The 14,235-nt window shown below is 32.9% G+C and overlaps 1 protein-coding gene across 4 annotated transcripts in view; it reads left to right on the top strand.

Moving 5' to 3' along the window:
- Positions 1-14,235, top strand: part of NR2C1 (nuclear receptor subfamily 2 group C member 1) — a 45,880-nt gene that overhangs the window by 15,952 nt on the left and 15,693 nt on the right. For all 4 annotated transcript variants that reach the window (XR_005062583.2, XM_037023054.2, XM_037023056.2 and 1 more), the window contains 6 exons: positions 1,343-1,424; positions 2,647-2,826; positions 3,876-4,023; positions 4,121-4,211; positions 7,204-7,388; positions 8,581-8,746. Coding sequence is in view for 3 of the 4 variants with exons in the window: in XM_037023054.2 (XP_036878949.2) it covers positions 1,343-1,424; positions 2,647-2,826; positions 3,876-4,023; positions 4,121-4,211; positions 7,204-7,388; positions 8,581-8,746 (852 nt within the window). In the remaining variant the exon portion in view is untranslated. The remainder of the gene's footprint in view (positions 1-1,342; positions 1,425-2,646; positions 2,827-3,875; positions 4,024-4,120; positions 4,212-7,203; positions 7,389-8,580; positions 8,747-14,235) is intronic.

The following is a 14,235-nucleotide window of genomic DNA, read 5'->3' as shown; positions in this document are numbered from 1 at the left end:
TGCTTTATTTTAAAATAAAGTTAATATTGGTATCTTGGCTACTTTACGGAATATAACTAAGTTCAATAAAATAAATAGATGTAGGATGGAATTCTCCTGGATAAGAAGATTTGATTTCTGGTCTGTTGACCTAAGGTGAAATGTGGGCAAGTCCCTTAACCTCTCAATTTCTCTTCTACCCTTAGGAATAATAGCAGATAAAAGATTAGTACCATTTGCAATAGGTATGCTATTAAGGAATAGTGATACTTGTCATAGATGCTTTAACCTAATATCAGAATTTTTAAGTTTTATTGAAGACTGATTATTGTGGTGATATAAGAAGAAATGATGCCACCATATCACAGTAAGGGAAACCTATTTTAAGGATTGTTTAAAGTTTTTAGAATCAGAATTACTCCTGAAGGCATTCATATCTCTAAGAGAAGAAAAAGAGTTAAAGTAAAAGATTACTTTGTGGATTGTTTTAAAGCAGGGGGAAGATGTTTACTAAATGCCATTATCTAGTTTTGGGATTGAATTACTTTGTTCATGTTTCAGAAGATTTAAAAAAATGGCAAAAAGGTTGAAGGATAAACCTAAAAGAAGAAACTAGTATTTCTTTGCCAGCATTGGATTAGCTGCACCTAGTGATGAGCTCTTCGTATAATTTAAAGAGGCTTAGTAGTTTGCCTCAGGCCTGTCCCATCTAGTTCAGTTACTTGCTACCATTTATCAGATTCCGGAGTCCATGCTTTCAACCTAACCCAAATCTGAGACAACTTTCTAATGAAAAGTTCATGCCATTGCATATCAGTCATACTTTTCCATAACTGTAAGTAAATACATCAGTAATTTTTTTTCTTTACTCCTTTTCTATTTAAAAAATTCAGTTATCTTTTTAGGCTGTTAGAGCTTATTTTAGTCATGTCATTCCATGTGGAAAGGTGGTTCTGAGCTATTCAAAGACAAATGTCATGATGCGGCTGGTAACTGTCACAATAATTTGACATGTTCCATATGAATAAAAAGTACCTAATGGGTGAGATGCTTTCAGAAATACCCATGTATTTGTGTGTTTAACAATCTATTTTGTTTTAGTGAAACTGTTATGAAACAAATTAGAAAGGTTTTATTCCTGTCTTTACTTTTATAACATTGAAAGTTTTACCTAGACATAAAGAAGAGTTTAATGTATGCATAATGATAGAGTTCAAAGTTTCACAGTAACTTATAAAAAAGCTGAAAGTAAAAGTGTTCAAATTTCATTTTTTACATGAGAGCATTATTGAATAACAACAAATTACTGTGTTTCTTTTTCTTTTTGTTTCTTTTTTTTTTGGCATGGGGCGGGTTTCTTTAGCTCTTAACAGATAATTCTTCAGCAGACCAAGGACCAAATAAGTTTTTTGATCTTTGCGTAGTATGTGGAGACAAAGCATCAGGTAACATTAAAAAGTAATCTTTTGTATTTGTTGTCTTGTTTAAATAACTACCATACTACCATGTTTCTTCTATTGCAAGTAAAAAGAAAAATAAAGGAGCATGTCATTTTTATGATTTATAAATGTAGCCTATGAAATTAAACTGATTTTTCCCCAAAACTTTTTACTCACCTAACAGTTTACTTCACTGCAGTTTACTGTGGTCTTGCAATGACAGAAAATGCATATTTCAAAGAACTATGAAAGACAGTTACATGTTTTAAAGTAAACTGAACATGTGGAAATTTTTTTGAATGTGAAACCATTTTTTTCAAAGGACTTGCTTAAAAATTAGTTGTGATCCTTAATAATACATAATATTAAGCTGTTAACCTATCTCTTGAGCCCTGTTCTCATTCCAGAGATACTGAGTAACTTGAATTACTGAGATGGAAAAAGCTCTGGGTACCCTTTATTTAATGCTTTGCATCACTGAGCAGGCATTTCTCCAAGCCTATTACTAGTAGTCAGGGTACTATTACTAGTACCATTTTAATTCTGGCCATTGTTACTTCATGCCAGAAAAACACACCCATGATCACTCATATATATTCACAAAATGCTAGTGGAATATAGTTTAAGGCCCCAATTTGTTTTCTTTAATCTTTTAGTCTTTCCGATAGCTACGTTACAAAAACCTCCAATAGTGCTTTTCCTAGAGTATGTTTAAGTTGTTGATAGATGTTGTGCCTAAGAAATGGTTTGTGAATTGGTAGGTTCAAATGTAACAGATTTCCCCAGAAATTTAAAAAATAGCACCCACAATGAGGAGGGGTTATTATAGCCCAAATACTGACATTTCCTTTTTTTGGAGCAGTTTTCAGCATAAAATATCTTTATGCAGTATGTAACAACTATAATTTGTAAATGATCTCAGAAGTGAAAACAGTTTTTATGTTAAATCATGGGATTATGGGTTATTTTATTTCTTCTCTTCCCCAAATTTTCCATGCTGTTGCTTAAGGTTACTGTACAAAATTTAAAAAGTCATATTGTTCAGTATATTTTTTCAGAGAATATGGTTGTTTCATTCTCTGTTCACTAACTCCTAAAAATCTTTTTCATGTTGTAAACTCAGAAATCTGTTTTATCTCATATATTGTTTTATAAAGGAAGAAGTGGGCTTACTTCATTTCTATTCTGAAATATATGACTTTTGTTTTCCTAAACATTTTGTCTCTAGGGCGTCATTATGGAGCAGTAACTTGTGAAGGCTGCAAAGGATTTTTTAAAAGAAGCATCCGAAAAAATTTAGTTTATTCATGTCGAGGATCAAAGGACTGTATTATCAATAAACATCATCGAAACCGCTGTCAATACTGCCGGTTACAGAGATGTATTGCGTTTGGAATGAAACAAGACTGTATGTATTAGCTTTAAAGGAGAAAATACTTTTAGGAATTTAGGCAAACTCTAGAAATATGTTAGAATTAACACATTAAAACATATCAAATATATGCTTTTTAATTTATAGTTTTCCAACTATAAGTTTATAAATACATATGTATTTTTTATTCATTCAGCAAATATTTATTAAGTGCGTATATGCCATGCATGTATTTGTAGTTTGAACCTGGTTTAAAAAAAAAAACCACAACTAACTAGATACCAGTTTAGTTTTTGATTAAATTACTAAGATGAATTATAAGATAATGACAATAGCTAATAATTATTGGAACTGTCACTATGCCAAACTGTATAGCATACAAATTAATTTATGTATTTTCATAGCAAAATTCTGTATAGAAGGTAACTGCTTTTGTCCATTTTGCATTTGAGTAAGCAGAGGTTTAGTAACTTGGCCCAAGGTCACACAACAAAAGTGGTAGGTAGAACTTGGATTTGAATCTTGGCAGTTGTTTTGTTTTGTTTTTTCCTCAGAAAATGCACATTGAACAACTATACTATCCTATCTCCTATACTAATTATCATGAAATAAAATTTCTGTAAGTAAAGTATATTACCTGCATTTTGTAAATTTGAATTACTTCTCAAAACCTCCCTGCCCTTAACTTAAAAAACCTCTGACTTTGTTCTTTTTATGACTTTCTATTAGTATTATTTCCAATTGGTTAAATGTTATTTCAATTTTTGAAACTGTCACACAGATAGGTAAGGAACCCCTAACTTCAGTTTTTCCTTCTTGACAGTAACTAAAAAATAAGAGTTCCTCTGCATTTCTACCACAGCTGAGACAGGGAGAGAGAAAACAATGAGATGCAAATTGGCCTATTTTACTGTTCTGAAGCAACTTTGTTGAACTTGCAGATAATTTCTAAAGACTAATGGTTATCTTTCGAATCGGTTATGGCAGCCATGTCTTCCATTTGCAGCATTGCTGACGTGGAGTTTACATTTACAATTGCCTATAAATTCTGCCTTGTGATATAATAGTTTAATGCATTTTTGTAGCTGTTCAGTGTGAAAGAAAACCCATTGAAGTGTCACGAGAAAAATCTTCCAATTGTGCCGCTTCAACTGAAAAAATCTACATCCGCAAAGACCTTCGAAGTCCATTAACTGCAACTCCAACTTTTGTAACAGATAGTGAAATTGCAAGGTATAATAAAAACAAACAAAACATATATTAAGTAGCTGGTCATTTATTTTTCTTCCCAATGAAACTAAGGCTAAAATGTCTACTTATTTGTTCATAGGTCAGCAGGACTATTAGATTCTGGAATGTTTGTGAATATTCATCAGTCTGGAATAAAAACTGAGTCAGCTGTGCTGATGACACCAGATAAGGTGTGTTTACTGCATTTAATTTAAAATTCAAATTTTTTTAAGCTCTTAATATTTTTTCCTTTTTTATCTCCTGTATCAATCTGGTCAATTACAAGTTGCTTTTTTTTTTTTAACATAAATTATTAACTGTGTGGTAGTGTCAAATAACAAAACTAAAACAACCTAGTAATGAGTTTGACGTCCTTTATTCAAGGGGAAACAGTCCATGGATTTGGGGGAGTGCAGTGCCTTACAAGCAGTGGGACACTCTTCCTGAGGGACTTTGAGCAAAAGCAACTTTTATAGAGCATTAGAAGCCACATTGTGGAAATGGCACGATTGGCTAGGAGGTCAGCGATTTCCTTGTAGTCTCGTCAGTCTTGTTTTGTAGGGTACTGAGTTTTGGAGGATTATGATTGGTGTATAGTAGGTTCCTTGACAATTATTTCCTCTTAAGTGCAGACTGACTTAGGTTTAGATTTGTGACATAGGCCAGGCCACAGAAATACTCATTTCTACTGATGCACTAGTACAGTTACAGCTTCAGCATGAAAGTGACAAACATTTCAAAGTCTTCCATGTTTCTTTCATCTTGAAATAAGCCCTCACCTCAAATAGGAATTTGAGTAATTGCAAAATTCTTAACATTCCTTTTATGTTCCCCAGCAGATTTTAATAGTGCCAAAACACTTAAAATATTTCAGGTGAATAGAAATTCCTAGCTCACTTACCCAAAACATTGACTTCAGTCAAGAATAGGAATAGGATTGCAGGATCTCTGAGGTATCCAAGTCACCTGGGTTCTCTTAGAGATTTGGAGCAGATGTTTATTGAGCAGTGGGCTAAAGGAAAAAAGATTTGTTTATTTAGATTGAGCATGCAGAGTTTCTGTAGTGTTCTGTAACCATGTATGAGAACAAAAAGCAAACATTTCTCCTGAAGACTCATGTCTGAAAACAAATTTTAGGTAGCCTGTGACTAGTATTTCCTTCAGCCTGTAATATAATTGGGCTTTATATAACCTATAAGATTATTCATCCTGTTGCCACATTAGTTATGTACTCGTTGCTTGACACTTCAGGGCAGTCTTTAATACCTGAGCTCTGGAATCACATTTCATCTGCCACTTACTATGTACATAACCTTAGGCAAGTCATTTGACCTCTAGTGCCTCAGTTACCTTTCTCATCTGTAAAATAGAGATAATAAGAGTGTCTACCCTACAGGCTGGCTTTAGCATGTTGTCATTAAGTGAGGAGTTTTGGTCTTTTATTACTTATTTTGGAATTACAAGATTCATTTAGTCTGTCTATGTAATTCAAACTTCTAATGGCAGTTATAATTTCATTGACATATTAACTCCTTCAGGAAAGGAATAGAACTAAGTTTTGTTGAGAAATTACTAATTTCCCAAACACTCTGCTTTTCTGTGTGCCTTTGTATGAAATTGTAATAATAACCTTATAAAGTTTCTGACAAATGGTCCTAAAACTGTCAAGTCACATGATGAGGTCTTTCTGCATTGCCTAAAAGCATCTTCAGTGGCAAAAACTTAAAAACCCTGTTAGCTAGATATGTTATGAAGTGGAAAAATATAAGTGTTTAAGTTTTAGTTGAAAATTAAAACATCTAAAAATGTTAACTCCTTTTACTCGTATATATAAAAGAAGCCTGGAGTAGTGGTTAGGGGCATGAACCTTCCCATCAGACCTGACTTTCCAATCCTGCCTCCACTATTTACTGCTGGATCATGATAGATAATTAATTCTTCCTGTTTGTGATAAAGGGATGATGATTCTTGTTTCACAGGGTTGTTGTAAGGTGGAAATATGTAAGTAGTAATCATGTAAGAACTCATTAACTGGTTGGTTACTCGGTAAAGGATTCTGAGATCATTCATTAATTTGGGGAGCACAGAAATTGTTTCATTCTACATAAGCACCAAAATCAATTTCACTTAAGCTAAAGAATTGGTAGAACAAACGAAACATCAAGAAAACATGTATTCTCTTAGGATTAAGAACACTAAAAACAAAATAAAGGAAGAATGAACTATATTATTAAAGGATCCTGTCAATAGGCCAGACAAAGCAAACTAAAGGGACTCATAAGATTAGGATGAAATAATTTGAGCATTTAAAAAAGAATGACTAATGAATTAAACACATCAAATATGTAAAAATCTATACCTTTAAACTGATACTAAAAACCTGTTACCATTAGAGATTGCTAGAACATTGATTCATTGCTCTGAAAATTGCAAAATAAAAGGAAGAAAAGCCAAGCACATACCTGCCTTGTTGTTACAAGTTATATTTCTGGGTAATCAAAGAATTAAGGGGAGAGAGTTCTTTCTATAAAAATAATTACCGCTAATCAGTGCATCGTAATACATACACAGCATTAACAAAAATAAAAGCTAAAAACAAATGGGAAAATGTGCAACATTTTCAAAATGCAACAAAAGCCCAAAAATATGTAGAGATTTTTCAACTACACAGTGCCTGGTATTTAAACACAGTAACTAGTAAATTTTGGCATCTTAGGAAGTGTGTTCAATAATACATTTACCTTTTTTCCCTCTTTTCACTAATAATTGTATTACATTCTATACACCTTTGTATATTGAGTGATGTTATAACAATATCAGAATTGTAATGTTAGAAGGAACTTGAAAGATAATCTAATATCTTTTTACAGAGGAAGCAGCTGTGATGTGGATAGATGCAGCTATCAAGTACACTTTTTGGTTTATTGTAACTTTTGTATAAACATTCCCTAGGAAATGTACCTGATGTTTTTAAACTTTTATTTTCCTCAAGAAGTTTTGAAAAGCTCAGAGCTCTTTGATTTTACTTTAATAAAGGTTTCATAATCTTAATTAGAGTACTTTTCTTTTAGCATTTTGTAATCTAGAATTAGATATTTCAGATTTTAAAGTTGACTGAACGCAATTTGATTTTAATAATTTAATACTGATATTAATACAAATTTTAATACTTTTTTTTTTAAGGTTGAATCCTGTCAGGGAGATTTAAGTACCTTGGCCAGTGTGGTTACATCATTAGCAAATTTTGGAAAAACTAAAGGTCATTCTCAAAATAGTAATGAAATGCCTATGATTGAAAGCTTAAGCAATGGTGATACCTCTTTGTGTGAATTTCACCAAGAAATGCAGACCAACGGTGATGTTTCGAGGTGAGGTCTGTTTTCATTTTAAGTGTCCTTTTGCTTATGTGTCCTTTAGTATTTCTTAAAATGTTTTTATGTTGAACACTACAAAAATTTCAGACAAGTGTTTCTGTTAGACTTAGAAAATTTAAGGCCTAGTAAGTTTTAACTGTAAAAACTGCAGTCAGTGTAGAATGTTAACCAGCAGTTTACGTTTTAAATAATGAGCAATTAATGAATATTCTAAGATTAGAAATGTTGTAAAACTCAGGATTTTTTTTTCCCATTAAAGATGATAATTTGGGTCTGGCAGTTCAGATACTGTAGTTGTCATATTTTATCTTCTGTGTATTTAGAGTTAAACTTTTGTCTTATTAGGCAGTCATGGTCATTTTCCCCATCAGCTTCTAATGATGTAAATAGATTTAAAAGACTTAGCTGAATTAACTATAATTTAAAGTTACACTTAGAAAACTCTTATCAGACTTCTTTTTCATTCTCTCAGTATTAATACTTATGATATAGAAACCAGATTTCTTTTTCCACTCTGTTTATTATCTAAAGTGTTGAAGAAGAAACTGCATTTAAGAGTCTCAGTAAGTACTTTGTTGAACGTGAGATTGCAGTCTAGAAGTCATCTCATTGAAAAATATGGAGAACCGTTTCAAATGATTATTTGCTAACAGTTAATTATTTGCCATCTTAATCTCAAATTCTTTCAGTTTAGATCTAGCTATGTTACCACAAGTTTAAAAATACTCTCTGAATTTTTAAATAAAATTAAAACTTTGTGCTGTGTAGAATACAGTGAAGTCAACATAAGTTCTTGTCCTTTGTTCTTTCTTAATAACTTCTGTATGTAAAATAAACAGGCTGATATCTTGTAGTATTGAATATATAACTTGTAAAAACATATTTTCATACCCCAAAGTATAAGGATTTTTCTTCCCCTTAATTACATAGTTTTTTTAAAGACCGTAGTTCCCTCTTAAAATACATTAATACAATAATACGATTTTTCATGCTATACATAAGAGGTTTAATTTATTGCTTTTGGAGAGTGATAGATATCACTGAAATAGAGTGCTCAGTGATACACCTCAGTTCTATTTCCTAAGAAAATTTTTTAAGCCTAAACCTTAATTCCAGGATTTTATGTAGAGTTTTCATTTTATTGTGGAGATTGGCCAAGCTCACAGCTTCTGATGTCTCCTTATAGGGCATTTGACACTCTTGCAAAAGCATTGAATCCTGGAGAGAGCACAGCCTGTCAGAGCTCAGTAGAGGGCATGGAAGGAAGCATACACCTAATTGCTGGAGACCCAAGCATAAATTACATCGAAAAAGAAGGGCCACTTCTCAGCGATTCACACGTAGCTTTCAGGGTATTTCCATATATATTACTTATAATTTTTATGTTGTGTTACCATTTTGATTTAATCTTCCTTTCAAATCACAGTGTATTTGTTGTGCTTTTAAAGTCAGAAGTATCCCTGATAGAATTCAAAACAGCAGCTAAAACATACATCTGGCTATATAAAATAATGGCTCAGTAAAGCATCCTATTTATAAATCATAGTTATAATATCAATTAATGAGTTTAAGTCTATAAAAATTGGAACATTTAGAATAGTTTTTTTGCTTTGTTTTCTTAACACAAAGTATTAACATTCATGATACGTTGAATGCACTGATTTTGTTCAAAGCTTAGCTACTACTACTTTGGCGTAACTCAGTATCTAAGACCCAAACACTTGGCTCGTATTATAGTAACTACAAAGAACTCCATTTATTATTGCATTGTCCCATTTAGCTAGCCTTCAACATTATTTTAAGAAGGTAAAAATTATTTAATATATTTTAACCTTCGGTTTTTAACTTTTTTCACTTTAACCATTTTGGAAAAAGTGCATTTGTAATTTATTTTTGGCTCCCCTAAATACATTAATTTATGGTAGAAACAATACATGTGGAATATTAGAAAACTTCCTAGCATTTGATTTGTCATTCAGATAATGTTCAGACCACAGCTGTGGCTATGCTGACCACTTAGGCCCTGCATTAAGACCCTGATGCTTTGACCCCTCCAATAGTAACCACTCTGTGTCTTTGGTCTGCCAACTATGAGTACTGTTAGCAAATTGTATGCAAAGTGGTTGAAAGTGATGCTGCGGTTCTTGTTTGTGGAGTCAAAGAGGGAACTTAGCAAACACCCAAGGTAGGAGAGCCAAGGTAGAGGCCTTTATTTAGAAATAAAGTGAGAGGACAGAGCTCCTGGTGGACAAGAGAGCCCGTGATGGTAGATTGTTTAGGGGATTTATAGAAGGTTGAGGATTTTCAGGAATGTGGGTAAAGAGCTAGGGGTGTAGACCTGTACCACTTGCCCTGACCCCAAGGTGGGCTGGGTTGTTGTCTGTTTGCTAGGGCTGTTTACAGTAAAGTCACAGGTTATGCTGAGATACCCTTCTTTATTTGTGGAAGACTCAAACATTCCAGGCCAAGTGGCTCCTGGCCTTTTGAGCTTTAACTGATCTTGCTGAATATGTTTATATTTCTAGTCTGGTACCTTTACCCTAGAGAATTAGTGTGACCTTGACTTTGCATAATGCTTAACAGAGTTTCAGTAGGGACTTCTTTGCACATTGTTACATTGCTCTGACTGTAAATATCCTGCCTTGCATTTTCCAGAGGCCCTCACCCTACTCTGACTACACCCACAGTCCCTGTCTCAAAAGTACAGAGAAGATTTCAGTTAGCAATACACAGCAGTCCTAGAATACCTGAGAGTAGTTCCTTATAACCTTACTATAGATTGTAAGTTTTCATTGGCATGCACAGTTAACAAAAGATATGTGTGTTACTGGTAAAATTATGAACATACAAAACATCTAACACTAGCTAAAACTACACTGAAAACATTTGCATCTGCAAAATTTGACAGTAGAAATAGGCACAGAGAAAACTCACAGTGACTTAATGATTGCTATAATTTGATACAGTCAATAAAACATATCAACTAAAGCAAATCTTCATATAAAATTTTACCAAAGGTAACATGTGGAAAAAATTATAAATGTTTTGTTTGCACTGTACAAGAAAAATTTTTGTGAGGACTATAAGAAATGCTAATGGCAATAATCAGCGCCACCCTTAAAAATAATGTAGTAGGAGCTATGGACAAGAGTGGAGCAAAGCAAATCTGATTTTTCCCGTTGCTCTTTATTTCTTATTCAAAATAAAAACATTCTTTTGTTGTCTTAGTTTTATTTTCTGCCTTTGCATTTAAATGAAAAGGAAAGGTTTAAGACATATAGAAAGAGGACCCATTGCAAGAAAGAATTGGAAGTAGTTCATCCTTTTTTATTGTTGATGTTGGTCTTCAGAATTTTTGATTCTGCAAATACTTGTTTTGAACAGTTTAATTAGGCAAATTACCACTTTGTTTTTTGTCTTTCTGGAATTAGCTTTTTTCCATCCCATCTTTGACCTGCTATGCTCTGGGTATCTTCAGAATCAACACTATAAAGTTTCTTGCTCTCCTGAAAAAGACAGCTTCTTCTTTCATTCTTATTTACAGACTGTGAAATCAAGAGTTTTACTTTTCAGTGACTTCCCAGCCCAGTACCTTCGTGGTTAATTCTCCCATTCAGGTTTTAGGGTAATGAATTTGAAGACCTGACATCTATATACAAAAACTCAATTCTCTCTTAATTGCTGAGCTAAAAAAAAACATTTTGTTCCTTTCTTATATATTTATGATGGTGTAGTTCGCTGCATGATTTTGTGTACATTCTTTCATTTGAGTTTTACCACAGTCTGTCAAGGTTTGGGTTTTTGTGTCATTTGAGAGAGAAAAGAAATTTGGTGGTTTTCAATGTCATGTTCAAAGCTTTCTAGACAGTAGGAAGAAATGGTCTAATGCACTTTTTGATACTGAAAAATCAGACAATAGACTATTTAACATTTTTATTAAACTTAAGAGTTTTTGTTGTGATTTCATAAACTTCATCCACTTGAGTCTTAAACAATTTCCTTGTACAAATAATCAAGGGGAGTAATGTTTCCATTTAGAAATAAATGTATGAGACAGAAGTAGGTGATTTCCAAAACTGTTGTCTTCCAAAGCTGCTGAGGTATTACCTCACCATTAGCATCACAGTCCTTCTAGTCACCATGTTGGACGTTTGGCAGTCATTGTCATTGTCCCCATGCCTCACTCCCCTCCATTTCCTAACTGGATCCAAACCATTCTATTGTTTGAATTTCTCCCTACCTCTTCACTTTCCTCACTCTATTTTAGGCCTTTAAAATTTCTTACTTCAACCGTTAGCAGCAATATCTTTGCTTCCAGTCTCTCCTCTCCATTTTGTTATATGCACTGGCAACAGAGTGATACTTATTAAAAATCAATCCAGTTAGTTACTCTGCTACCTAAAAGCCTTCAGTAACTTTGCCACTGCCCATTTGAGATAAAGTCCGTGACCTTTTAGGACCTTCCACATTCTGATCCAGTTGTCCATCATTTCTCAGATGTCCCAGTCCCTTTCTTAGCCCTTTCTATATCTCATTCAGTTTTCACTTGATTCTTTTATTAAGACTGCAGCACTTAGCTTAGTGGCTCACAGTGAAGTTTCAGTAAATGATTGCTGAATTATAATATGTAAGCCAGAGTGTCACCACTAATTAATGACAAGTTGGGAGTAGAATCCAGATGTCCTGCCTCAAGTCAAATGATTTTTTAAAAGCTTTATCATCCAGCCTATTATCAGTATTACATATAGAAACAGCTGGAAAGGTAATCATAGACAAGTAATAACTTCTAAAATATCGAAGTTTAGTTCATGCCAACACTCTTCTAAAAAATTATTTCACTATATTATGTGTGTATAATTTGAAAAATGTGTATAATTCAATTTATAAAAAGTCCACAGACATTTTGGAGAAGCTTTAAAACCTTTGTAGTAGAAACTTTAACCTCTCTATACAAAGGAAAAAATCTTTGTCTTTGTAATCTAAAAGACTTGCTAAATAAATTCTTGTTTCTTCAGCCAGCATTTGCTTTCTAATTCGTAATGCTGGAGGTGTATCTTAAAGAAAATTAAATATGTAAAACAGATAAATTACTAGACATTTCCTCTCATTACAAAATAAGTCTTTTAAATAGTGAGTTCCTATATATTGCAAACAATTGCTATTTTATGATTAAAGCAACAGAAAGTTCTCAACATTCTGTAACTTTTATCCCTTATATCCAATTTTTACACATCATAAGTATTTTATTTGTTTAAAAGCAATTTTAAACTATTTAGCAAAGAGTATTCTTTGTTGCTTTGCATCTTATTCCTCCCCCCAAAAACTAGTAATCTGGTAATTCCCCAAATTTTTCGGGCTTTTTTTTCTCTGTTCACCCTAGGCAATTCTGAAAAAGGTATGGTAGTCCCCAACTTGTTTTATACTTATTGTATAGAAACAGTTGCATCCTAGTAAATACATTAAAGATGTTCGATATCTGCTTACCACAATTCTGTGCACTGTCTTAAATAACAGTATTTTAATTTACTGCTCCAGTAAGCATTTCCCAACATTTAAAAAAATTATCTTCTCATATGTGGAATTTCAACTGTTAATTGCCCCTATTGTTATATTACTGCCCACCATTTATAAATAGATAAACCATTTGTGGCTAATACTGGACAAAGGCAGTTAATTTTTTTACATTTTTATCTAACATTTCTAGAGAACTTTTATATCATTTTGATGAAAATCTTTTGATCTGTTTGGCATCATAGACACATTAGAGAATCTGGTGAAAGTTATATATACCCATTCCCCAGGAAAAACACGTAATAATAGCCCACCCCAGAGGTAGCCTACCACTGCTAACTGTGGCTCTGTCTGAAAGGACTATGTCCTTTATTTATATATATGCATAAACATTCTCTTTCTCTCTCTCTCTTCCCCTTTAACATAAACTGAGTCATCTATATATTATTTTGCATTTTTTTCCACTTAGATACCTATGAGATGTTTTCTCTATACTGTTACATCTCAGTTAGATCTCAGTTTATCCCAATAATTTTAATACCTACAAGGTACTGTGTAGTGTGGATTATTCTTTACTTTAGTGAGGGAAACGTGGGTTAATGTTTCTTATAGGTGAAATTATATTTCATTTATAACAATAAATGTTCCCTTTAACAAGATTTTGAAAAATGCTTTTAGAAATGTTTTAATGTAGGATATATATTTTTAACAGTGGTCACACATTTAAAATATCTAAGAAAAAATACATAAGTAATAAAATACCTATTGGTGATCAGCAGTACAAGCTGACAACCTGTGAATTATTATAGCCACAGACATTTTGTTTTATTTGTAGATTAAATGGGGAGACTCACACAGAATCTGCTCTTTGAAAAATTGAAAGAGCAGGCAGTACTGATTCCAAATTCCTCTTTTCATTGTGTTGAATTCAAGTCACAGCTGTGCACTTTACATGGGAATATGCACTTCCCATATGGCACCAGCAGGCCTGCTTCACTCACAACTCACCTTTCCCTATAAGCATTTGAGTTTGTTATCCCCATAGTCTAATGAAAGAGATATTTAATGTAAAGGATTACTCCTTAAACTGAATTTGTGGTATAATGTTGTTAATAAAGGGAGGAAAGGAGAAGGCACATTGTTGACCAAGACAGAAAATAACATTTAAAAACACAACCAGATAATATCATGGCTGGTATTTATTAAATGGGATTCTGCTTGTCTAAGTATTGCTTTATGAGCAACTGATCTACTCATTTATTCTAAATCCTATTTTTAGTTATAAAACTGAGTAACTAGGTTTATTTCAGCATTTGCCTTTTGGTGAATA

Source organism: Manis javanica, chromosome 10 (genome assembly GCF_040802235.1).
Source record: "Manis javanica isolate MJ-LG chromosome 10, MJ_LKY, whole genome shotgun sequence".
Lineage (NCBI taxonomy): Eukaryota > Metazoa > Chordata > Mammalia > Pholidota > Manidae > Manis > Manis javanica.
The sequence above is the reverse complement of the archived record's forward strand: the minus strand, read 5'-3'. Positions and strand labels throughout refer to the sequence as shown.